At 33.4% G+C, this 26,201-nt stretch overlaps 3 protein-coding genes and 1 long non-coding RNA gene across 5 annotated transcripts; 2 read left to right on the plus strand and 2 right to left on the minus strand.

The window, feature by feature from the left end:
- Positions 1-3,400: 3,400 nt before the first annotated feature.
- LOC117132030 lies at positions 3,401-13,068 on the minus strand. The gene is made up of 2 exons (XR_004455420.1): positions 8,704-13,068; positions 3,401-8,612 (listed from the first exon to the last, which is right to left on the minus strand). It is a non-coding gene; the product is annotated as an uncharacterized LOC117132030 (long non-coding RNA).
- Positions 13,069-13,373: 305 nt separating this feature from the next.
- Positions 13,374-16,258, plus strand: LOC103871821 (protein TIFY 4B). 2 transcript variants are annotated; one of them, XM_009150128.3, is made up of 9 exons: positions 13,374-13,725; positions 13,846-13,985; positions 14,065-14,237; positions 14,623-14,716; positions 14,808-14,904; positions 15,136-15,195; positions 15,414-15,477; positions 15,573-15,772; positions 15,864-16,258. In XM_009150128.3, exons 1-9 carry the CDS (start codon positions 13,608-13,610, stop codon positions 15,869-15,871), a joined length of 954 nt encoding a protein of 317 aa, XP_009148376.1. In that variant the 5' UTR covers positions 13,374-13,607; the 3' UTR covers positions 15,872-16,258. The 2 variants fall into 2 exon arrangements, with proteins under 2 accessions (XP_009148376.1, XP_009148382.1); XM_009150134.3 differs by having other exon boundaries at positions 14,626-14,716.
- Positions 16,259-16,885: 627 nt separating this feature from the next.
- Positions 16,886-18,785, plus strand: LOC103871834 (1,2-dihydroxy-3-keto-5-methylthiopentene dioxygenase 2). Its single transcript, XM_009150146.3, has 7 exons — positions 16,886-17,152; positions 17,328-17,439; positions 17,518-17,612; positions 17,857-17,971; positions 18,059-18,183; positions 18,272-18,342; positions 18,448-18,785. The coding sequence occupies exons 1-7, from the start codon at positions 17,135-17,137 to the stop codon at positions 18,497-18,499; spliced, it is 588 nt and encodes a 195-aa protein (XP_009148394.1). The 5' UTR covers positions 16,886-17,134; the 3' UTR covers positions 18,500-18,785.
- Positions 18,786-22,814: 4,029 nt separating this feature from the next.
- LOC103871843 (early light-induced protein 2, chloroplastic) lies at positions 22,815-24,000 on the minus strand. Its single transcript, XM_009150158.3, has 3 exons — positions 23,746-24,000; positions 23,542-23,637; positions 22,815-23,266 (listed from the first exon to the last, which is right to left on the minus strand). Exons 1-3 carry the CDS (start codon positions 23,878-23,880, stop codon positions 22,922-22,924), a joined length of 576 nt encoding a protein of 191 aa, XP_009148406.1. The 5' UTR covers positions 23,881-24,000; the 3' UTR covers positions 22,815-22,921.
- Positions 24,001-26,201: the final 2,201 nt, after the last annotated feature.

Raw genomic sequence — 26,201 nt, forward strand, 5'->3', positions numbered from 1 at the left:
TTAGACTAAGATCAAGGGGGTTTTGGGTTGTTATGATATGAGTTACTGGGCCAGGGGTTCCAAAACTAGTGCTTTGTGCTCTTGTAAACATTTTATTTCTTTTGCATTTTAAATTAAGAAAGCCAGTTACAAAAAAAAATTTGTTTATAGGAATATCACATCTTAAATGCTACTAAAATTTTTGACTAGAACATCCGTGTTGATAATTTTTTATTTTATAAATGTACAACTTTAATATAATATAAACTATAATTATAAAATTTATTAAAATAGCATAGAATTTTATTTATTTGTTTTGTAATAAAATTTTATGTAAAATTAAATTATTAATTATGAAATTAATCATTTCATTAATTTAAAAAATATTTTAAAAATTTAGCAAGATTTTTATATTTTCTAAACAAATTTTGTTATAATTAAAAGTAAAATTTAAATTTACAGTTTAAATTCATTAATTACTAATATCTTTATAATTATTAAGGTTTTTTAGAAATGTTATATATTTTATATATTAATGTACATAATCAAATATATAATTGATGGAATGGAGCTAATATGATTTTTGTATGGTAGCTAAAAATTGTACTTCAGTTTTAATAGAAACTATGTGACCTAAAATACTACATCTTCTGTTTTCTTATATAAGATGATTTTTTATTTTCAATTTGGTTGAATTTATTAAAAAAATTATGCATATCTTCTGTTTATTTTCGACTATTACTTTATATCTTCGGTTTATATTAATCCAAAAATAAATAAAACATATTTGTTGACAAAAACATTTTTTTAAAACAGCTTTGGTCAATAAATTACAAAAGGCACAATTTGCAACTAGATTTTGAAGTCAAGACTTTTCTTCTGTATATGCCAAAATATTTGCAATAAATTACGGCAATTTGCAATTTGAAACTTGCAATTTCAATGTTATCATTACTTATCAAAGGATCTCCCAAACTCATTACATTTGCAATTGGCAACAAACGAATTTTCTTCTGTATACGCCAAAATAAAATCTGAAACTCAAAATAGAACAAAGAGAAAGCAAAACAGAAAAATATACAACGGTCAGCAAAAAAAAAAATTCCTTCCTACCGCCACTTAACAATTTGATCTGAACAAATATGTAACGTGATACTCATTCACGTAGATTAAGAAAACTAGGAGAAGGTAGCAATTTGAAACGAAAACTGGTCATTTGCATTTGCGTTTAATAGTTTTTGATTTGGATACTAATTTGATGATGATTTTATGTTAATAGAATATGATCTTTTTAATCTGTATGATTTAAGCCGGAAAGTTTTATGTAAGAGAATTGACAGAATATCTAAAAGATATGAATACTTACGTCAGAAAATAGTATATAATTATTCCACAAGTAATAAAAGCTCTAACATTTTAAGACCGTGTGTTAGGAATTCTGCATAGAATGTCAGAATAAAAATCATACAGTATGTAGAAACACGGATGATGAGTTTACTTGTTGATAATTAGTTTTGAGTTGGAAAATTCACGAACTTAACACAGGTTCTTACATATCAAAACTGACTATGTTTTGTTAAATTTATTGATAAAGTCCAAAAAACTTTTGAACAAAGTTTGACTATGTGTATATATGTAGGGTATGTAAGTACTTGGAACATGGGTTGTTGACTTGATACTGTTTTAGTTGTTTAAATGGTTGATCATAAGGTATTATTTTAGGCCCTTGATCGTATTTCTGCTGTCCAAAGTTGTCTACTTGTTTTCATCGAATCGTGAGAACGACTAAGATCAATTAAACAAAGATTAGGCCATGATTTAACTTGAAAAGAACCAATAAGATGTAAATGGGCTTATGATTTGACTAGGCCCGCTAATGGAGGATGAATATCCTTACAAAGAGGGAATCAACTCGTTGCTCAAAAAAAAAGGGAACCAGCTCCTGACTCACTGACTCATCCTTTGTACCCGACCCACGCACTCGCGACCCCTCATCTGCAGAAACAAAACCTGTACAATTTTCGATCACTAATTCACTATTCATAATTATTTAGGTGAAAAAACCAATCGACTTCGTAGATGTCAAAAAGGAAAAAGAAAAAGATATATTTTAGTTACATGAGTAGTTTTTCATTTCCATTGTAATACATTATGCATATGCTCATTATCCATATAGAATATTAAGATGTAATTAGCTATCCATCATCTATGGACCATGTTGTGAACATATTTTTGTCACAATGTATTTTCTGTCATTTAACCTTGATTTCACTAAGATACGAAGCTATTTGCTAGATAAGATTGTAAGACCACCGGCAACGGTATATTTTGAGGGTCCTTACCACATAATCCTAGACTAATTAGAATAAAATAATATTAACAAAGCTCAGTTTGGTAAGGAGCAGTCCTAATTAAGATGTTTTAAGGAGAAAATTCTTAATGACGTGGTAAGCTCTTTTCCTATCATCATCGGAGCTAACGTCTTCCGATCACTTACAGAAACCACTTTTAAAATTCATTAAAAGATTAGAATTGCTATAGAAACTTAAAATTAAAAAAAAAACTTATAAAAACCACTTTTTAAATTGATTAAAAGATTAGAATTGCTATAGAAACTTGAAAAAAAAATAAAAAAAATAACTTATAGAAACCACTTTTAAAACTCATTTAAAGATTAGAGTTGCTATAGAAACTTGAAAAGAAAAATCAAACAAAAAATAGCTTATAGAAATCACTTTTAAAACTCATTAAAAGATTAGAATTGCTATAGAAAATTGAAAAAAAAATTAAAAAAATAACTTATAGAAACCACTTTTAAAATTTCTATTAAATCATGTTATAAATAAAAAAAATTAATTTCACTTTTTTTAAAAAATATAATTTTTTTAGTAATAAGGATTCCAAAAGTGAGACTCACCATTGGACTTAAATATTGGATTAGGATCCTTAACTATTAAAAAAAAAAATAAGCCTAAGGACTCCATGGTGAGCCTCACTATTGCGGATGCTCTAACAACTCGGTTTTAGGTTTTCATGACTTTTATTATTGTTGGAATAATTAATCCATGAAGCAAGTCCTCATGCTTAGAGCATGAAGCCAGTCTTCTTCTCTTGATTAAACGTTTGCCGGTCCAAAGGTCACATTTTCTTCACACTTCTACGTAAAATGGAAAACTTCTGCTAAAGAAAAATTTATAAATATATTCACTTTCGATTATAGAAACATGCAGTTAGAATTAGGGTTTATGAACCAATATATTGTACTCAACTATTACTCATGCTTTGTTGTTCAATAAAACATTATTTTGAGACATTAATAGTACTGTTGATTAAACATGCACTTATTTCATGTTTTCATATCATGCAGATTCCTGTTTTTATTTTATCTTAACAATTATCTATATACAGTAAAATCTATAAATTTATATATTTATTAGTTTATAAAAAGTTTCATTTTAATATTTTTATTCGAATATATTACCTTATAATTAAAAAATATTCATTTTTATATACATTAATTAAATTTTAGAAATTTGAATTTCATACTATTTTCCTTATATTATTTGTGTATATAAAATGTGTTTCATAGAATTTAGATTTAGTTTTAAATATAATTTTACTAAATATTATCAATATATATTGAAGTGTTAACAGATATAGAGATAATTTCATTGTGAATATAAAACAAACAATACAATGTTTTGTTTCTACTTATTAATTTCTGATTTAAATGAACCATATATTTACATAATATTTCTAAAACTGTTATTTTATTATATCGATTTATATCATATTTTGAACCAGTCAAATTTTAAACCAATGAAATTTATTAATATGTCGTGATTATTAATTTATAGAGTTTTTAATGTACTATAGTCCGAGTAATAAGTTTAATACCATCCATGGTACCTACCGATTATTTTATTTGAACTTATACATCTTCTTGATTTGGTAAAATGCCAATAAACTTGACGAATCATCTTGAAAAAGGAGTACAAATTAATCTGTCATGAGTTTGAATCTCACTTGAAACAAAGTCATAGCAATACTGGTAACCCATATCTGAATTTCGGCCATTAACCTTGGGTGGGTGGGTCTGATTTTTCGTGCTCTAGTGTATTCTGCTCCTTACAAGTTACAATCCAGACGTCGACCGGGACTGGATCACCCATATTAATAATTATTATTAAGAAATTGCAGATGCATCCTTATTAAAGGACATGTTACCAACGTGGATCCATTTCTGAGATAACGACTCTTCCCTATTTCCACTCTGTTTTGTTTTCTTTTAGATCTTCTCATCCTCAACTTATTTCTTCCAGTAATGACAAAGTGACAATTCTATTTCTCATTTTTCTTGTTAAGGATTTACAACATAAAACATTTTTTCTTGTCATCTTTGTCTCTATTATTATGTATTATTATAGGCCAACGAAAAATGGTTTTGTATAAATAAATAATATTTGCTTATGAAAAAATAAAAAAATAGGTTTTGAGAGCAGTTAATTTCAGATTGCGATACACATATGCTAGTCCAATACAAAAGATCCAGTTAATTAAAGGGAAAATCGCAGAAAAACTTTGAAAGTGTCACTTACTATAACACTTTAAACTTTGAAGTTTTTTCACTCACTTTTAGTTTTCAAAGTGACATTTATATCAGAAAAAAAACCTCCAAAATAAAAAGTCGACCAGTTGTACTAGTAAAAAGATAATGTGTCAGGTTTTCTTCTCAAAAAAGAATTATTTAATCAAAAAATAAAACATATAAAACAAATTCAGAAAATTAAATGAAAATTAATTAAAAATTCATAAAATTAAATAAAAAATTCAGAAAACAAAAAAAATCAGATATTAAATCAAAGATCAGAAAAAATAAAAATTTAGAAAATTAAATTAAATAAAAATAACTAATAATTCAAAAACATAACTAAGATTAAATTAAAATACAGAAATAAAATATTAATTCATAAAATTAAAAAAAATTAGAAATTTCAAAATTTCAAAAAAAAAATTAAATTACAATTTTTTTTAAAAAAATATATATATCATAATTGACAATGACGGTTTTTCACATAACCATTAACAATGAAGGTTGTTGGCATATCTCCAATGATAATTTCCGAATTTATAGTTGAAAATGACAAAAAACTTTTTTTTGAATTTTCGGATTTTTTTGAAATTTATGATTTTTTTAGTTTTTCTACATTTCAATTTGATCTTTTTTTTGAATTTTTAGTTAATTTTTATTATTTAATTTTCTAGATCTTTATTTAATTTTCTGATTTAAAAAAATCCGATTTTTTTTTAATTTTATGAGTTTTTTGTTAACTTTTCCAATTTTATTAATTTTTTTTTATTTTATTAATTAATTTTTTTTTTAAAAAAAAAACTGACACATCTTTTTTTACCTATTTAGCTGGTCAACTTTCTTCTTTAGATGTTGTCACTTTGAAGGTTAAAAATGTTAGTGAAAATTTCAAGGTTTAAAGTGTTAGCAAATGACACTTTCAAATTTTTTTAAGGGATTATACAAAAAAAACTTAAATTTTACCTGTTATTATGATCCTGACACGAGGGTATGGATGTAACACCCCGAACCGTCCTAGGCATAGATCGATCCATCGGCCAACAATCAATGACGGACGACCCACACCAAGGGTTGGAGATGAAAGGCCAACCGGCCAGCCAACAATCAAACAAGAACATGACTGACCGTCCAACCCAACACCATGGTCCGGAAGCACTACATGACGGGCTAGGGACAATCCAGTCAAAGTCACAGAACTTAATTCGCAACTTTGACCAGTTCATCCACTAACATGTCCCGTTAAATCATGGCTTAAGGCTTTGCAACCCGTACTATGAGTTAACGGTTCCTTTAGATCGCGGCCTAAGGCTTTTCAACCCGTACCTAAACCTAATGTTGTGTTTAGACTAGACAAGTCTATTTATCAGAGAACCATTGTAATGAATATAAAACATCATTTTTATTGAATATAATAAAAATTTGTTACAAATAAAATATTACAATTGGATCCAGACCTAGTGTCAATATCAAGTCAAAAGACTTTAACTAGTACCGTCTTACAAAAGGAAAGGCAAAAGTACTTTCGATGCTCCTAACGTCCAGCTTCCACGCTACCCGATCTCCCACTAAAGTTTTCTGCAACGATAGATGAGTTTAATGAGTAACCTAATGTCACTTAGTGAGCCAGGGTCCTAACTAACAAATACAACCCCTCGCCATCCCAACCCCAAACAATCTAAGACGAGAAGTTCACCGAATAATAACACAACAACAATAATAATCATCACTCAAGAATTCTCCCGTAGTAACCCGAGTTACTCAACAAGAACATAAACATAAATAAGATAAGCAGTGGAATATAATCCACCATTAGCATAATAATATAATATATGCTAAGACTCTACACTTGTACACTGAACAACACATTTGAGCTTTCTCCTCACATTCTCGACCCGGAACACCTAACTCGCAGCCACAGCCACAGAGGCACACGGGCTATAACATCCAAACTACTGACATGTAACTCCAATAAGGTATCACATGACGGAGCATGCTTTCTAACAACCTCTCCGTACAGAGCATGCTTTATGCAACCTCTCTGTCCAGCCGCGTGGGGATATACTTTAGCAACCTTCCTTGCCGCAAGCTAACATGCAGCACCCACCAAGGATACCACATGACGAAGCATGCTTCCTAGCAACCTCCCTGTACAGAGCATGCTTTATGCAACCACTCTGCTAAGCCGCGTAGGGACATGCTTACGTAACTTTCCTTGCAGCGTATCATCCTAGCATTGCTGATCAGACAAGCTATCGACACAGCTCGACAATAACACTAGTACCAAGAATCCAGCCTATATAGCCTAGGACCCTTAGTACAACACTAACTAGGAATTCGGTCTATATGGCCTAAATCCTCTACTAACTCAACCATAATAATGCGTACTTGAAATTCAGTCTACAATAACTAAATTCCATAGTACTGACCAATAACATCATCACAATCCCTACATGCAAACAAATAATAACGCAATAGCAATAATTATCAACGCCTGCAATCTAACAACCTAGCAATCAACCCAAGATAGATTCCAGAATACCTATCTATCCACAATCTAGCGATATTATCTAAGGGTTCGCATTCGCTAACAAAACAAGCAGCCTAACCATTAGCATGCTACTACGATTCCCAAGCAATAACTAATCATGCTATCAGCTCAATCAACCAAACCACGACTATTAACTAATCAAACCGTTACGCAGTTAGACCCGGCCTCCTGCCATGATCCAACTTCCAAGTAACGGGAACCTGCATGAAAACAAGTCAGCAATTGACTTACAGTGTTTGGTTCGTTGTGGCTTTGACCCTTGCCCGAATCCTCGACCAAAACCCTTTCTTGTTCTTCTCAAGTAGCCTCCTCTCCCAACTGACCTCAAAGTCTTCCCTTGAACAACTCTCAACTCAAACAGAAACTCCTCTAGGCGACGACTCAAAACTGGTGTAGTAAGTGATCTCGAAAATTCTCGAAAACTCTTGAAATCTCGGAATCACTTGATTTTTTTTCTACTTCTATCTCTCTCTCTCGGAATATTATGATTTTTTAATATTCCGCTGATACGAAGTTTTGCGGATTACTTTGTGCTGAAGAAACGTTGTGCTTCGGAAATGTCGTGCTTCCAAAAATGTTATGCTTCCAAAACATCTGTCTGATCAATCTAAGACATCTTCTAATTATGGTCGAGCAACTTTGTCGACTCATAGTTCACTCACGATTATTTCTTCGACCACCACGTTCTTCAAAATTTCCCGACCGATCTTTATCACCTGCGATTCCACCACCAAGTAGATGTTCGACCAATCTTCTGTCTTGACCATTCTTATCGCGAAGGCGGGTTATCACAATGGATATGAACGCAAACTGACGCCCTATTAAAAAACATACTTAACTAAATTAATAAGAGCATCATTAACCCAAAGACCCGTTTAAGATCTCTTAAGTACTTTTTAAATAGTAAATGTTAGTTAAGACACTTAGTTAAGAGATTTGAATATTTATGTGCTCTAATGCTAGTCTCTTAATTAAAGATTCTTAATAAAAAAATGATTAAACATTAGCTTATTTTTTTCAAGTTATATACAGAAGAAGAGAAGAAAAGCATTAAGACTTCACTGTTACTCTTCTATGTGAGATCAGTTTCAGTTATATCTGGCTGGTTTCAGAAGAGCTCAAATTGAATTCATATCTATACAACTTATTTACTAAGATTTTGGGTGTCTCATACAAACCTGTTCTTGAGCTATTGTGTGAAGAGATCTGTGAACGTTTCTTACCATGCCTTTGGCGTCACCACAAACATATACATAAGCTCCTTGAGAGATCATGTTCTGATGTTCCAGATATCAGAAGCCTGCATTGCGAATAACTGAAAGCTCAAGAATCTGAGAAACTACACAAAGATCTGGTTACTAAGCTCATTACCTTGTCCATCATCTTGTGCTGTGCATATTCTTTGGTTGGACCTTCACGAGAGAAGGCGACGCTTAGCTCTGAGAGTGCACCACTCTCAAGAAATCTCTGGAGCTCTTCCTCGTAGACGAAATCCTGAAAATATATAAGAAGAGTTAGAGAAACTGAACAAGCAGATGATAAAGATAAGTTTTGAGTGTTGAGAAATGGCTAGCTGGAACTTTACCGTCGTCTTCCGATCGAAATTGGTTAATAATGTCCACAGTCCTTCTGGTAAAGCGGAGTTTGGATGTTTCCGAGAGAACTCATGGCTTTGACAGCGAGATGACATACTGTAGCGAGGGTGTCGTGAGAAGTCCGATTTCATCGTCCTTTCTTCATTTTTCTTTTGTTGTTTCAGCTGAGTTTATTGGTTTGGATTCATCTCTTTTGCTTAGCGTTCCAATATTGAATTGTGTATCTTCAAAGACTTTTTTATTGTCCGCCGGCTTTGATCTCTAGTGTTTGGTGTAATGACCTGCTTTGTAATTTTGATCGTTTTATAATAGTCTTTTCCGAAGAAAAAAAAAAGTTTCCTCCGTATTCTCAAAGTTTTGTTTTAAAAAAAAAAAATATTCGCTGCATGTTTTTTTTTTAGTGGTTAGGAGGTGATGGATATTAAGAGCCGTACATTTTTCTAAAACGAAATTTAAACGATGTTAAATTAACTTTCATTAGAAGAGTAGACGCCCCCAATGGAAACAATCTATTACCCGTTTGACCAAAATACCATGGTCCTGTTCATTTAAATATCACACGATCTACGACATACTACCTGCGTCCAGTCGCATATTGGAGTAGCAAATCTACAAACGAGGCCATATATAAATGATCTACTAACTTTGTGTTAAGTTATACGATATAGACGACCAAATAATATATCCTCCATATTCGACGGCAATTATTGCAATAGACATTCTCTCACGAGAAAATAAAGTAATCAAACGTGCGTTACTACATAGGAAGTCCGATCCGAATGCTAAAGTAAAAAACAACAACAGTATTTCCTGTCTGTTCTTTTGATACAGAAATAGTCTATCAAAATAATCTATTTTCCTGTTCCTTTTGTGCTGTTTCTCTTTTTTTCACTCGTGCTACTATTCTCCAAATTAAACATAAATTGCGACCTTTAGTTTATTCTCTGTTTGACGCAGTTGTTTAAAGTTAAACAATGAGGTTTATGTATTAAAAAAAAAGTTTAGGTATTCATTCACTTTCGGATTTTTTCTTTGAATTTGACGATTCAGCTTATAGATCTAGTCAGGTTTTATATATGTTTGGGAGAGTTTAACTACATGTAATTTTGTTTAAAACCCAATTAGATCCGTTAATATTCAGTTAATAATGTCACATATTCATATATTTTCATTGTTGGATTAAAATAAAAATGAGATATAATTTAAATTAGGAATACTTATTTTGGATATTAACAGGTCTACAAATTATATTTTCAAATTTTAGGATATCTACTAGAAATTAGATTGGATATAGATTATACAAAATTTTAAAATACAATATACATGATCAGTTTGAGTATTTTGTAACTCAAATCGAGTAAAATACTTATAGGGGTGTATTTAATTTCAAATTTGAAGTGATATATTTAAGTAGAATTTTGGATGATTTTAGATAACTAAAAAATTTGGTGTGATTTTCTTATACCATTCTAATTTTTTTTAAATACGAGATTTGAATTGTTATTTTTTATAAAAGAAATTATCTTATATTTTAAAGTGTTTTTTTTAAACTTCACTTTTGAATAAAAGTAGATTTGAAACGATTTGTATTAAATGGTGTGATTGGCTATTGCTGTAGATGTTCTCCACCGCCACAATTATACATATAGTCTTAAATCTACATCAATCTTGATTTGTATTTTTTTTAAAGCTCATAGCCATTTTTTTTTAAATTCACGGCACTTTTTAAATTCATGTCTTTATAATTACTCTGTAGAGACAAATACCTACAACCAAAATTTAAAGACTTTTAAAAATTAAAAATCTAAACCCAAAGCAAAAAAAATCACAACAATATTTATACAGCCAAAAAATAAAATCACAGCTCTTACTGTAAGTTTGAATAACTCTCTTGATTATTCACAATGATTACAGAGATACATATAGTCGACACCGTTACAACATGAGGTGATATTCCTACAATACAAGGATTGTTATCAACAGAAACAGAATACGCAAGAATAGTGGAGGCATATTCTATCACCCTCTCTCAGTGTAAGCGGTAGGTTGTCGGACGGATAGACTGGTTCTAAAGTCAAAGAATAGTGAGGAAGGTAAGCCTTTCGTGAAGATGTCAGCATATTAGTAAGATGTCGGAACATGGAGGACCTTAACCTGACCAAGTGCTACCTTCTCTCTGAAGGTCTAACTCCACATGCTTGGTGCGTTGATGTTTGATGGGGTTCGCATACAAGTATATAGAGCTAATGTTGTCATAGAAGACTAATGTAGCTCGGGACATTGGGTGATGAAGCTTGAGCAACATGTTTTTGATCCAGCACGCCTCAGCTACCGTGTTAGCTACTCCTCGATATTCAGCCTCTGCACTTGAGCGTGAGACAATCTGCTGCCGTTTGGAGGACCAAGAGATGAGGTTGTCTCCCAAGTAGACGCAGTAGCCTGATGTTGATCGTCTTGTATCAGGACAAGCGGCCCAGTCCGCATCTAAATAGGCAGTAATTGTGTCTATTTTTGACTTATACATTTGAAGTTCGTGATCGACAGTACCTTGCACGTAGCGTATGATGCGTTTTAGCGCATTGAGGTGTTCTGATCGCGGGTCGTGTATGAACAAGAAATCTGTTGGACAGCATAAGCTATATCTGGTCTGGTGAAAGTAAGATATTGCAGTGCTCCAGCCAGGCTTCTGTAGTGCTTCGAATTTGCGATTTTGTCTCCTCCTTCTGCCGATAGTTTTGAATTGACATCAGCTGGAGTTGAAAGATGTTTGCATCCTGTCATTCCAGCTCTCTTTATTATCTCTGTTGCGTAATGCTTTTGTGATAGGAACATACCAGCTTTGTTGTAATCTACCTTTATGCCCAAAAAATATTTGAGCTTTCCCATATATGACATCGGGAATTCTTGTTTCAGGCTTGTAGTGATTCGTTGCAGCAAACTAGAAATGGAGCCTGTCAAGATGATGTCGTCTATGTATAGAAGCAGGTATGCCATCTCTCCGTACGGTTGTAAATGAACAGAGAAGCATCTGTTCTTGTTGTGATAAATCCAAGGTGCAAGATGAAGTTGCTGAACCGTGCATTCCACGCCCTCGGATCCTGTTTGAGCCCGTCAAATGCCTTCTCCAACTTGCAAACATAGTGAGGATAGTTCTTGTCGACAAATCCTGGTGGCTAATGCATGTAAATGTCCTCTGATATGGAGCCGTGTAGAAAGGTGTTCTTCACGTCTAACTGCTTCATCTCCCATATGTGGCTTAGAGCAACATTGAGAACCGTTTGTATCGTAGCAGGCTTGACGACGGGGCTAAATGTCTCATCATAGTCTATCCCTTCCTCATGTGTTATTCCATTTGCCACCAGCCTTGATTTGTGCCTTGTCGGATTCCCATCTGCATCATGTTCAACTTATACAACCACAGAGAGTTAATAACGTTAGCATCTATTGGTCGAGAAACCAACCTCCAAGTCTTATTGATAACTTGTGCATCATACTCTTCCGCCATCTAAGGTTTCCAATTGGGATCAGATATGGCTTTTTGGTGAGTAGTAAAAATGCGAGAGGTAGAGGAAGCATAAAGAGTGAAGATCTTTCTTGGTTTAACGATCCCTAGCTGTCCTCGAGTTATCATTCTTGGTGGAGAAGCAATCTGAGGAACAGCTTGAGTGATAGGAACCGTTGTAGATGAATGAGAAGAAGTAGTGTTTGGCACATTTGGAATGAACTCTGTTTGGAGGATGGATTGAAAAATAGGAGAAGGTGCACAGTCAAGAAATTCATAAGAGGTTAAATTAGAAGATTGCTTCTGCGCACCTAAAAATGTGACTCGTCAAAAACGACATGACCTAAGAGATCAAACGTGAAGCAATGGGTGATAAAAAGTTCTCTCCATGTGTCGTAGTTAAAAACATCAAGATGAAGCACTAGTGGAATGTGCTTTTGATATTCGCCACTCCAAAAGCTCTTTCAACCGTAGCCATAAGAGATCGATTGTAGAAGAATAATTGAAAGATGACGATAAAAAAAATTTTGAATGAAAAGGAAGATCAAAGAAAATCATGCTCTACATGTAAGTTTGAATAACTCTCTTGATTATTCACAATGATTACAGAGATACATAGATTTGATACCGTTACAAACGTGAGGTGATATTCCTATAATACATGGATTGCTATCAACAGAAACATAATACACAAGAATAGTGGAAGCATATTCTATCACTTACCGTTCAAATCCTTTATGATAAGTCTATTGTTATTCAAACAAGAATTTTTAAAGTTTATTTAAAATCTATTGTTATTAAAATTTAATATTTCATAAAGCACTTTGAAATTCACTGACATATTAAGTTGTAAATTTAGAATTTTCAAGTTACTTTTAGAATGTTTAAATATGAATTTTTAGTTAAAATAATACAAATTCAAATTTTATTGGTTTAGCTAAAATTTTAAAGTAGTTGACAAAAATCATATCAAATTCTCTAATTCATAAAAGTCATCTAACATTCATTAAAAATCAAATTACTTCAAACTATAGACTGAATACAACCTTATTAAGCTTTTTTTTTGTGTTTAGATTAGGTTCGGTTATCGTGTTAATAAAATAAAGAAACCAACAATAATAATTGGGATTATAGAAGAAAATACTCAAGTTAGGAAGCCATGATTAGGTTATAAGCATACATAGAAAAGATACAAATCCGACGTGGCAGTCTAGGGAGCTTCGCTAACCATTCCCCCAAACTCGAAGCCCATAGACTCACTATTAGACCCTCATCACTCTTTTTTCTCTTTCTTCTCTTCTCTCTCTCTCTCTCACGCTCTCTCAATTATTTATACCAAAAACGCCACTGCTCTCTGTCCCCGGCGGCGAAGGTGGTTTAAGGCGGAAGGAGATGGAAGGAGGAGTGTCTTCGGCGAAGTCAATACTGGAGAAGCCACTGAAGCTGCTGACGGAAGAGGACATTTCTCAGCTGACGCGCGAGGATTGCCGCAAATTCCTCAAGGAGAAAGGTTCTCTCATTTCCTCTCTGATTTTTTGTTAATTAGTTTTTGAATTTCTCTCGGAGAGCTTTTTCCTCTTTTCTTTATTTCTCTTTCCCCGAGAATGGCGGCTGACACGTGTCGTAACAGGAATGCGAAGACCTTCTTGGAACAAATCCCAGGCGATCCAGCAAGTTCTCTCCCTCAAAGCTCTCTTTGAGCCCGGCGACGACTCCGGCGCCGGCATCCTCCGCAAGATCCTCGTTTCTCACCCTCCAATTCCCTCTCGCGTGAGCTGTTTTCTACTTCGATTTCGCTTCTCTTTCCCGTCCCTTTGGTTTTGGTGTGCTGATTTTTTTATGTTGACAGGTCACAACACCGTCGACTGAGCCAAGCAACGACCTCGGAGCTTGTGGCCAGATTCCTTTTCAGGAAGATGATGGCCCTTGCCTCAGGAGAGATTCCCCCAGATCACCTGAGTTTTCTGGTGGCTCTGCTCACTATCTAGCCGACAAAGACACCCACATAACACTCTCTCCCAGGTCTACCTTTCTCCGCTTGTAATGTTGTTTAGTTGGTTTAATATCATTTCCCTGAAAAAATAGAAACTATGTGTTTAATGGCGAAGTTGGTCACAGAGTACTTTGCTTATATTTTAAAATCACATCCTTTCCATGAGAGAGTTTCGTGATTATATAGGGGCTTTATTTTGTATCTTTTGTGTTGGTGTTTCCAGATCTTCTTGTTTTTTTTCTGAAATGACTAGCTTTCATCATTGGAATGTTTATCTGTTTTAGGAACATGAGTTTTAGGTTAGTCCATTTACTGTATAAACCAAAGCTTAATATATATGGGTCTCGCTATGATGTGCTTCTTGTCATATAAACCAATTTGCTACTCCAATGTTGTTGTCTGTAATATTTGCAGCAGAAGCCCAGCAGAAACAAGTGCGCTGGCTGGGCAAATGACGATATTCTATAGTGGAAAAGTTAACATATATGATGGTGTACCACCTGAAAAGGTAACATTATTGTGTCCTGCCTAAAAAATGGAAAACCTTGATGGCATGTTTTTTTGATTATGCATCTCTCTCTCTGTACATTGTTTTGCAGGCTCGGTCAATCATGCACTTTGCAGCCAATCCTATTGATTTTCCTGACAGTGGTGTTTTTCCTTCTAGTCGAATGATTTCCAGGCCCGTGAGTAAAGGTACCAAAGCTTTTGTCAGTTGATAGATGGATGTTTCAAACTTGAAATGATTTTGTTTCCATGTGTGTTATCAAACTGGAAAAGTGAATGGACCTGCTTTTCTGACAGATGTTGTACATCTTTGCACCTTTTTGCGCCAGATGTTTATCTAGTTTGAATCCAATTTTCTATTTCTAGAATCAAGTTTCAAACAAATAGATAATTTGATGAAACTGTGATTCCATTTTGCAGAAAAGATGGTGGAGCATCCTCATTATGGCCTTGAGAAGGCAAATGCTTCTCGTGATTCTGGTACAAAACAGTGCTCTCGCATTACCTTAAAGATATAGAAACCAGTTATTTCTAATGATGCTTAAACACCTGCTTTCACTTTACATGCTATGCGTCTTCGTGTTCACTTTAGGCAGATAAATTTGACTTGCTTCTTCTGCTTGATATTATGAACTGAAAATCCTGTGAAGTGTTAACCATAGTAGTTCTTGTGTGTGTGTGTGTTGGTCTTTCTGAAGATGCGGAGGGTCAGGCGAACAGAAAAGTGTCGTTGCAAAGATATCGTGAAAAGCGGAACGAGAGGTAGGTACTTCGAAGAAACGATCCACAAATACTTAGTGGTTATTTCCAAAAGATCGGGGGGATACTAATGTATGTGTTTTCTTTGCGAGGAGAAGATTGTTTAAGACCAAAAAGGCTCCAGGAGTGGGATCATCTAGCTTGGAGATGTATCTGAACCGTAGTCAGCCACTGATGAACGCTGCTGCATATTCACAAAACCCTAGTGGCGGCACAGGAGGAGAACACCAGTTACCTCAAAACCAGACAAGAAGCCCCAATTTTTCAGTTGATCTGAACTGTGATCTAAACAGTGAAGGTAAGAACTAAGAAGATAATCAAATCATATTGAAAATTATAAATGGTTCAAATGATTTTCCGTCAAAGCTCTCATCGATTGTGTTTTCTAGATATCTAACACGATGCTTAAAAGCCGGGTTAAGCTCAATACACGAAGGAGAGGAACAGTTGATGTTCTTTTTTGAAAAAAGTGCCGTGTACAAGAAGGGATAAAAAAAGCAGACAAGGAATGTTCATTGTATGGAAGAAACATGGCTCAAGAATGAGCTGGAGGAGAAGTCTTGTGATCTCGATTATCTGTTTTCTTTTTGTTGTTGTTTTGTTTTGGGTCTGTAGTTTTGAGTTAGGTTAGTGACGGGAATGTTCTTTGTTTCAACATAGAGGCAAAGAGAGAGTGAGAGAATGGCTGGGGGATTTTTCTTCCGGTCTGTATTATGTAAATGTTGACGCTTCTGAAAATGAGACCTCTTTTTTTTAATTTGATACCAAAACTTTTGAGTTTCCATTGCTACCAGAGCCGGTCTTTGACTACAAACACGCTCATGAACACACGAGATTGGGGGGTTAGTAGGTTTGTTAAAGGGGCCAAAAACTCATATTAGTCCTCAAAATCAGTTGACTTAGTTTTGTAAAACTTATGTATAAATGTCTCAGGTTTGAAGCATGGACACGACTTCTTCTCCTTTCTTCATGACCATGAATCCTTCTAATTATTGATAATGTTTAATTCATCGATATGCAAGTATGTATCATGTTTTTTTGTTTTCAAAGATTCTGTTCATGCCAAACAATTTAATATGTAGAAAAATAAATAAAAAAATCCATAAATTACTTGTTTTCAAATGTGCATAAAGTCTAATATTTTTTCTTCCTACATTAGAAAAGTGAAGACCCGGCTCTTTCTGTTATGGATCATGTAAGGAAGTAACGCGGTGCGAAAAGTCTGTCTAATGTTTTCTGCTGTGGTTTAAGTTGATTCAGTTTTAGTGAATTAACTTTTGTGTTGGAATCTTCTTAGAATTAGAATAGGTTTTGTTGAAAAAGAAAAAGAGGTAATGCAAAATTGTGATAAGGACACCATAGGTATGAGGTCATTTTATTTGTTTATTTTAAGGCATGAATGAGAGAGAAATTCAATCAAATCGACTATTGTCATGTGTGATTTTTTTTTTTTAATCTCCAAACAACGATGGATATGGTCGGAAACGCATCTCTAGGGTTGACACATGACGAGGGGTAGTTTAGTCTTTTACCAAAAAAACAAACCCAACCCAACTCTCTCTCTCTCTCTCTCTCTCTATATTTTTCCCCTAATTTCGAAAAAGAAGATATTCATTCTATTCGCGTGGTTTTGACGACGAAGAAGGAACAACGCATAACGATGGGTGAAGCCGTGAAGGTATCATCCTCTTTCTCCTCCGCTTTTGATTTTTCTCGCCGATTGTTTTCCGGTTAGGTTCCGGTTTTAGCGATTCGTTGATTCGATTCTACCATTCTGGATAAATCAATCGACGATTTCTCAAACTGTTTGTGGGGTTTAGCATCAAAATGATGTATTTATTGTGTTGGTAAAGGATGGAAGAGAAGAAGTGATTCAGGCTTGGTACATGGATGATAGCCAAGATGATCAGCGACTTCCTCACCACAAGGATCCTAAAGAGTTTATCTCTCTCGACAAACTTGCAGGTTTGTGTGTCTTTATTAATATGTGCTGCTCTCTCTCTGCTTCTTACATCTCTTCTCTCATGTAATGTTGCTGTGCAGAGCTTGGAGTCCTTAGCTGGAGACTTGATGCTGATAACTACGAAACCGATGAGGAGTTGAAAAAGATCCGCGAGTCTCGTGGTTACTCCTACATGGTTTGTGATTCTGACCCCATTATTTTATAATTGAGTGCTAAATGTTTGATTTTGATTAGGACACACACCACAGAGTGATGTTTAGCTGTTCAAGTCTTATTAACAAATTATATTATAAAGTTGAGTAGTGAGCACTTAGTGAAAGGGTGGGTTTATAATTAAGGATGTCTTGGCAGATTGTTTAAAGGGTAGATTTTTTTTCTGGAACAAGACGAGTAGTTTTACAGCTTTGAGTTTGATTCAGGACTTTTGTGAGGTATGCCCAGAGAAGCTTCCAAATTACGAAGAGAAAGTAAAGAGCTTCTTCGAGGAACATCTCCACACTGATGAAGAGATCCGTTACTGCGTTGCAGGAAGTGGTACGTGCCTTTTTTTTTTATTGGCTACTTTACTTTAAAAAAAAATAATATATCACTCCTCAATCTTTAATTTCCTTGGGAAAAAAGGCTACTTTGATGTGAGGGATCGCAACGAAGCTTGGATCAGAGTTTGGGTGAAGAAGGGAGGAATGATAGTCTTGCCTGCTGGAATTTATCATCGCTTCACCGTGGATTCTGACAACTATATCAAGGTTAACTTAAACTACTACATACGTGCTTGTCATTTATCATATATGTTTTTTTGGTTACTTAGAAAATTGAAAGCTCTGGTTCAAACAGGCAATGCGTCTTTTCGTGGGTGAACCGGTGTGGACACCATACAATCGTCCACACGATCATCTTCCTGCAAGGTACATATGCCATGTTTTCCAACTCATCGAAAGCACAACTCTGTGCTTGTTCTCTTATGCGAAACATTACAATAACAAGAAAACTTAATTGGTTTTGTCTCGCAGGAAAGAATATGTTGATAACTTCGTGAAGAAAGCCATTAACGCCTCTGCTTAGAGAGCGCGCTCTCTCTCCTGCTTCCAAAAAAAGAGAGGTTCTATAATAAACTTGGCCTACAATAAAGAGAGATCTTGAATCTATAATATGCATGTGGAGAATGATGGCTTTGGTATGCATGTGTTGTATACTTATTAATAACACTCTGTTCGTCTTTATTTACAATCTTTGCCGTGTCCGTTTTACGATAAATTGTATCGACTCAGTTTGATTGATCATATATTTTCCTGCGTACGTTTCTTTGTGAGCTGTGTTCAACTAAGGGAAAATAATAAGAGTTGTTTATTGCTGTGTGGGTAATATAATGAGCCTTATTATACATGTCAAATGTATTCTCTTTGTTTGTGAAAACTAACAATTTAAAAAAGAGAATTTTCCTAAAAGAAACAAAAAAAACTTATACATTGTTCTTTTAAATCATTTTAGGGGTTTTTGTCCACTCAGAATTAATTGTAATGGTAATCTCATTTTGATCCTCTAATTATACAATTAAAAAACTTCTAAAAATAAATTAGTTTCAAACATATTTTCAGTATTAATTTTTTTCTTTTTCTTTTTTTTTTTAATAATTTTTTAAGTTAATAAGAGCATCATATCTTTCGTGGTTATGTTTCCGCTTGGTCTTTCATCTTCATATTTTTTATATACTAAATCACAAGTCATATAACCAACAAATTTCTGACACATAACATTTATTTACCAAAAAAAAGTATCAACACGTTCAGATTTAAAAAAAAAACATATCAACTATATATTCCATCATGTCACGAGATCTATAACTTCCAAGCAATTAATTTAAAAATTTATTCTCCTTCTTTTTTTTCCCATTTTTCTTTGTTTTAAATGTAGCAAAAAATTGAATCTATACAAATTTATGTTTGGCCTTTATTGAGATTGATTTTATTTCCTTCTCAAATTACTACGTTCTAATTCTTCTCAATTCTCTTTGCATTATTTAATTTGAAGATGGTTACATTTCTACTATAAATCTTCAAAAAAAACTAAGTGTTTTGTCTGAAACTTGGTAAGAGTAAGTATATCTGATTCTGCTATATATGAATTGAGTTTTTACGTTTGTTATGGTTTGACAAGTTTAAAAATATGGTTTTATAGCATAACATATTCTTATAATCTGTGTACGAGTCTATTATATACAAATTAATTAATATATATTTTGTACTTTGAAGTTTCAGGTTAGTGATGACTGCACGTGAAAGGGATGGAGAAGAATACCAAAACGCAAGTTAAAAAAAAAATCCCAAGATATGTTTTCTTTTATATTCAATAGGACATTTTTTTCTTTTTACTGGGCATCAGATTGCAAAACTTTCGAATAAATACTTTCAGTAAAAGTTTAATGTTTTTTATTATTTATTTTAGTTTTAGTTTTAGTTTTAATTTTATTTTATTAAAAATAAATAGATTTATATTTTTTAAAAGACTTATAAACTAAACTAAACGAATCATATATAATATTTAACTATTTTTCTATTTGTTGGTATTTATTTATTATTTTTATATAAATATTGCTTCCAAACATGTATTTCTGAAACATCATAATAATCCATTTAACGTTATAACCTATTTTGTTTCAATGCGACACCTCTAATTTTAGCTTTTAGTTTATCCAACTCTCGAGAAATGTAACAAATAAAGATTTAGTTTTGATAGAAATTTTTTAAAATTCAACATTTACCAAAAAAAGCTAATTTTAATGCAAACAAAATTGGCCTGTGTATTGCACCGAATGATAATACTAGTTTAATTATAATTTAGAAACTAAATGATAAAAACAAAAAAATAAATTTTGGAAGCACCGTAGCCTATTGATTAAGGTTTAAAGGCTTCTACACTTAGGTTTGGGGTTCGAACCCCGGACTATATAATTTTTTGCAGATTACAAGAAATTCAGGTTTCAAATCCCGGAGAAGAGCGATTTATTAATGCAGACTACACAAAAAAAAGTTTACAAGGAAGCTTCAACGTGGTGCAAGTAAATCTGGTCAGGAATGGATTTTCATAGGACGGTTCTGATAATGCAGTTAGGCGTAGATCTTCAAAAGGCATGTAGTATTGTCGGTTGTCGATTGTCTATGTAATCTTTCTCATAAATATAATATCATAATAAATCAACGTAAAAAAAAAGCAAAAAATAAACTAATGATAGAGTGACACCATTAAAATGAGTCTCTTCAACTTTATCAAAAGGTTTTTCTTCAACAATCGTCTCTCTTTCTTTCCTCTCCATTTTCTATTTTCTTCATTATTATTATTGTTAGAAACATGTCGAGAATCTCCCAGCTCAGAGCGCTCTAAGACTCCAACTGGTGATGAAGAAAACAAATTGTGACGAATGTTTTGTTCCTCGAAATTTATACCAATTAGGTTAAGTTTTTGGTCAAATTATTGATAGGTAGATCCTACTATTTTCCTCTAAATTCCTCATAGAGGAATGAATTTATAAAGACTAAATTCCCTCTGCAATTCTGATGAGGAATCAAATGTACAAAAATTTCTATCTTTTACTTTTTCAGTTCCTTGAAAATTTATTTTTCATTTTGTTCATTTTTCTATTAATCTGGTGGTCACCAATCAAATAAGTGAAAAATCGAAAAAAACATTCGTCTTTTTTTACTCATTTCCATGAAACTTTGAAAGGGTAATTTATGTTATCATCGTCGAGGTTTTCTTTTTGATGTGTCTTGGTTCACTGGCGAGTGTAAAGTCGGTGTCACTTCTCTCGTTCCTCATTCCTCATTTTTCTTTTTCTTTCTCATTTCTTTTTCCTATTTCTTTCTTATCGGTTATAAACCACCTTGTTATTTTCATTGGCGAAAATTAATTATTCAACATGGAACAAGCTTTCTTTCACTGGTGGTGATCATTAGGTTTTTCCCTTATGTTCTTCTTCCATCGCGGTTCCTCCTTTACGAAAAATTATTGAGATTTCCTTTTTAATTTTGTTTGTGTTCGTTTTTGTTGATGTACATATACAGTTTAAATTGCACAATTAACTATTATAATCTAAGAGGCTGATTCACATTCAGAGATTTGAATTCCTCTCTTTTTTTTTGTTTAGTTGAATTTCTATGAATCTGAGATGTTGATATTTGTGCATGTTCTGTGTATATTTTCACATGTAAAAAAGATCAATTTAGTTAATGGTAGGACTTAGTATGCAGTATTATTTGATAGTGTTCAAATTGAAAATCAACTTATATGTTGTTTAAAATCAGAACTTGAATGCCTAATATGTTTGATGTTGTTAGCAAATGTGAGATTGAGTTTGAGTTTGATTGCCTATTAGGTTCTATGGTCTTGGCATATTTGTGTCATGTTGTTTTGTGGTTCAATACAATTTGTTTTTCATTTTGGATGTATATGAATTCCTTTAACGAAATCTTTATTTTCATGGTTTATAGGAATAACTTACGAATTGTCAAAACACATAATTGAAGAAAAAATTGAATTTCTTGTTGATAAGATTAACAACAGATGCAAATTGACGATTCTAAAGATATTGAAGATGGTTCTTAAAGAGTACAACGAAGTGTCGAAAGACTCTGTCTTTGGTATTATTGTGGCAATCAATGAACACAATCTTGGATATCGGGGAAGGTTATTCACAGCTTCATATACAAACAACTAATTAGTTTCAAACTACACGAGTTATGGTTTCTGTTTGCAAGGAGGTCTATTTGGTTTTCGATAATGTCATATTGTGACTGGACTCAAATGCAAAGAAGAACCCAATATAGACTTTGAAAATTAAAAGGATGATAAGGGGTTATGGAGTAGGATGCTTATGTGAAATGGAATGATCAACATAAGACAACTAAGGAGGAGCACCTTAAAGTCTGTAACAAAGTGTTCATTTTTGGACATGGTGAGCCTAGTGTATATGTGTGTTATACATGAATTGGTCACTGCTAAGGATGACAAGATGTATATCTCTTATGTTTGGTAAATAAGATGTATCTTTGGGGTCTTCATGTTTATGATGAGCTAAATGCATCAATACTCAAAGCAAAGAAAATTGTGCATCTGAAGAACAATTAAATGTTGGATGGATTTTTCTATGTATTTTAGATTTGGCTTATGGAAGCGAACCCAAACATTGACACTTTGTTGGGTAAAAAGATCAGGCATCATCAAATTGAGATGTCGGAATTGGATAGGAGCTGAAAAAATATCCTATCACGATATCAAATACACAAAATACGGCTGAACCTGGATGAACTCGGTTAAACCATGACTCAAAGACTTATTCGGTTCGGTTGCTGGCCCAGTTTTTAAAGCATTGAGGTTTTTCAGATCATATTAAAAACAAAACTTTGATTTACTTATTATCCTCCAAATTCTCCCTTAAAACATAGCTAAAGGGTAACACAAGAAATGAAAAAAAGAAGAAAAAAAAAAGACTTAGACAAGAGTCCCGCCTTTGACGTACTCAGTGAAAGCCAAGGCCACGAGGCCGAGCATGGCGAATCGACCATTCCATAGCTCGGCATCTGACGTCATAAACCCTTTGGACTTTGACTCTGCCCTTATTCCCTTGAACAATGGAATCATCGATGCCAACGTTAGCAACGCCGTTGTTCCTAGAAACCATCCGACTCCACCGTCGGAGATTTGAGCAAACACGTTCTCTCCCTTCAAAAGCTCCACCGCAATCGCCGCTACGAACCCTACCATAGCGAGTCTCCCATTTATTCTTTCGGGCGCTGGACCGCTAAACGCTAAAAGATCTCCAAACTTCGTACTCACCTATAAAACAATTGACAAATCATTCAACCCACACTTGCATAATGAAATTATAATGATATTATCGTATTACCGACTTTTATTCCTTTATTTTTTTTAATAACCAAGATTAATCTCTGAAGTCTACCGTAGGATATTCTTGCTATTTAATATTCATTTAACCATGACTAAAACACAATAAAGAAAATTCGAACTATATATGGTCTCCAAAATCTAAAATAAATTCTTCGACCACCATGAGTTGATTAAGATATTAATGACTGATCATTAGATCATACCTTAGGCTTGCTAAGTGGTGGAGGAGAATACAACGGCGTCTGTGGTGGAGTGGCCGAGGTCGAAGGCAGAGGAGATTCTTCCTTGATAGGATCGTCCTTAAGAAAGGGTTAACGCAACGAATGGTCAGAATTAAAAAAAATGTCAAACAAGTAACGTAGGGAAGATTTGCTGTATAATAGGATGCACTGTAATTACGTATATACCTGAGCCATGCACCTGACTCCCACCAAAGGATTCCTATTGGAGAAGACTTGGTTTGTGTTTCTGATGTTGCGAGAGCCCAATCCACCGGAAGGAGCGGCGAACACTGACAGCATGCTAAACGACGCCGTTGCCATTTCTGATTAGGTTTGTACAAGCGAAAGATGGAGTAGGAAGAGAAGTAGTGAATGAGATAGACTCAGGATCATCTAATTTATAGAGTGGGTGAAGGTGAATGATAGGTCCAGTATTTTTCTAAATTTTTATTTATTTATTTTATATGGAATGTTTATTTTCTTTTTATTGTACTATCATGATGCCACCACAGTTGGGAGAAAAATAGGAATGAAATCATTTATTTTTGAAAACAGGAATGAAATCCTTTATTTTTGAAAACAGGAATGAAATCATTTGACAAAGAAGAAAATTTGAAACCATTGAATTCTGAGCTAAATCTCGATGTTCCTACTAAAGAGATATTTTCCATCCTTATTTAGTTATTCTATACATGAAATCGTAGAAGTAAAAATAATATACATGCATTTGAAATTGAACGTTAAACAAATAAAAACACGCAGGAAATAAAATTTGAAAAAGAAAAGGAAAATGAAGTGGGGGATCTGAAAGAAGCCACATCTAGTTGAAAAGTGAAATCGAATTGACGACGTGGCTTGCTTCATCACACACACAAACATCTTACTTGTCGTTTTAATATTGGCCAAGGCACGTAAAAAGATTTATCCTACAGTATTGAAAACAAAAGCGTCACAAAATTTCACTCTCGAATGTTTTTGTTTCTGGTAGTTTTGAACGAGAGAGGTCGCATTCATTTTTGTATGGAGTTGGAACTTACTTAACTTCATTATGGCAGACCCATGATGACTCATTTTGGTCTTTTCTGTTTCCCATTTACAGCTGCGTGCCCAAATCTCCTACGTCCACTGTCTTAGAACCTTAATAATTAAGAACACAATTTTTTATACCCATAAAGTTTAATATTTTGCCAAAAATCTCAATCACTGTACATATGGTATACACATTGAAATAATTAGATATCCTGCTAAGATACTTCTTAGCTCTTATCCGAATTTCAATCATTTTGTTAAGCATGAATTGTTTAATTAGTTATGTTATAGTTTCTAATGCTTGCTTCAACATCAAATACGAAAGAATTATGACCATATATTTTTAGAGTGTTTAGAGTTTAAGGATATGAATAAGCCTTGCTTGTTTGCATGAGTGACATGAGACCAAAAATATTGTTCGTTTCCTTGTTGCAGGTCCTGCGATTTAGGACTTGCGAAGAACTTTGTTTGTAAAGATTCCAAAGAAGGTTTTAGCAAAGCCGAACAATAAGGCTCTGAGGCCCATAAGCCAAATAACATTTCAAAGATAGTAACTTAATAAGCACGGAAAAGACAAGAACACACAAAAGCATTTGTCTTTGAGTGAAAGAACTTTGCTTGTAAAGACTTGATATAAAGAGTGTGATTCTAGTAGATTCTGAGATGAGAAATAATGGAAGCCTAAACTTATTAAAAAACCCTCCCCCTCGGTGTCAAGATTTTTTTCTTCTTACTTTGCTCTCTTTTCTTAGTTCAAGTAGTTTGTTCTTTGAGTCGATAACGGTTTGAGATATTTTTTTTTCTTTTTTGACACACTTAGACACAACTTGCTGGAGGGATACTTTGTCTTGATTCTGAGCTGGTTTCAGACCATTGTGCCCCTCGCTTTCTTAACTGAGACCAAAGGTGAGTCAATGTTTTTTTATTATTTCTCGCCAACTGGAAAGCGACAGTACAACCCTGCATTTCGTAGGAGTTATTAAGTTTGGTTTCTGGGGAATACTTTCTTCTCAACTTTTTCTTTGTTTTTTTACAAAGTTCTTATGTTTTTATTTGTTTTTTCTCAGAGTTTAAGACATTTGAAGAAAGTATAATTATTACAATAAATTGTAATTTCTTTTTCTCTATATTTTAACATCCATTTTCATATATATATTTTATATATTTCAACAATTATATAAAAAAATGTATGGACATAAGAAGTGTGGATGCAAAATTGTGAACATATAAGAAAAATACGTGAACATAAAAAGATGTGGACATGGCTGGATAAAAAAATGTAGAAAATCTCTTTAAATTTTCGTGGATGAGGTTTCATGAACTAAGTTTCATAGATGTGTTTTCTTGGACAAGTTCTTATATTCCTAATCATCTTACATAATTTCTTAGTATCTGTGCACAAGTGCTTTATGCATACCGTGTAGTGTTTATGTACATTCCCAACATATTTTTTTGGTCATTATTACAAATTATAATGTATAAAATCTATATTAATGTATAAAATAAGTTATAATTTTTTCTCTTCTACATTTTGATATCCATAATGTATATATTTTTTGTAAATTTATAATAAATTTTGATGTCCATGTGAACAAGTTCTTGTGAACAAGGTT

This window comes from Brassica rapa, chromosome A01, assembly GCF_000309985.2.
Source record: "Brassica rapa cultivar Chiifu-401-42 chromosome A01, CAAS_Brap_v3.01, whole genome shotgun sequence".
In the NCBI taxonomy this organism is placed as follows: domain Eukaryota; kingdom Viridiplantae; phylum Streptophyta; class Magnoliopsida; order Brassicales; family Brassicaceae; genus Brassica; species Brassica rapa.

What these genes read in the sequence shown, in the direction of transcription:
- LOC103871834 (XM_009150146.3), top strand. An exon ending in ATTCTGACAACTATATCAAG is followed by an intron (nt 18,184 to 18,271) that starts GTTAACTTAAAC and finishes TGGTTCAAACAG; the next exon opens with GCAATGCGTCTTTTCGTGGG. An exon ending in CACGATCATCTTCCTGCAAG is followed by an intron (nt 18,343 to 18,447) that starts GTACATATGCCA and finishes TTTGTCTCGCAG; the next exon opens with GAAAGAATATGTTGATAACT.
- LOC103871843 (XM_009150158.3), bottom strand. Translation starts at nt 23,880, where the DNA reads ATGGCAACGGCGTCGTTTAGCATGCTGTCAGTGTTCGCCGCTCCTTCC. An exon ending in GAGTCAGGTGCATGGCTCAG is followed by an intron (nt 23,638 to 23,745) that starts GTATATACGTAA and finishes CCCTTTCTTAAG; the next exon opens with GACGATCCTATCAAGGAAGA. An exon ending in CACCACTTAGCAAGCCTAAG is followed by an intron (nt 23,267 to 23,541) that starts GTATGATCTAAT and finishes ATTGTTTTATAG; the next exon opens with GTGAGTACGAAGTTTGGAGA.
- LOC103871821 (XM_009150128.3), top strand. Translation starts at nt 13,608, where the DNA reads ATGGAAGGAGGAGTGTCTTCGGCGAAGTCAATACTGGAGAAGCCACTG. An exon ending in ATGGTGTACCACCTGAAAAG is followed by an intron (nt 14,717 to 14,807) that starts GTAACATTATTG and finishes ATTGTTTTGCAG; the next exon opens with GCTCGGTCAATCATGCACTT. An exon ending in AAATGCTTCTCGTGATTCTG is followed by an intron (nt 15,196 to 15,413) that starts GTACAAAACAGT and finishes GTCTTTCTGAAG; the next exon opens with ATGCGGAGGGTCAGGCGAAC.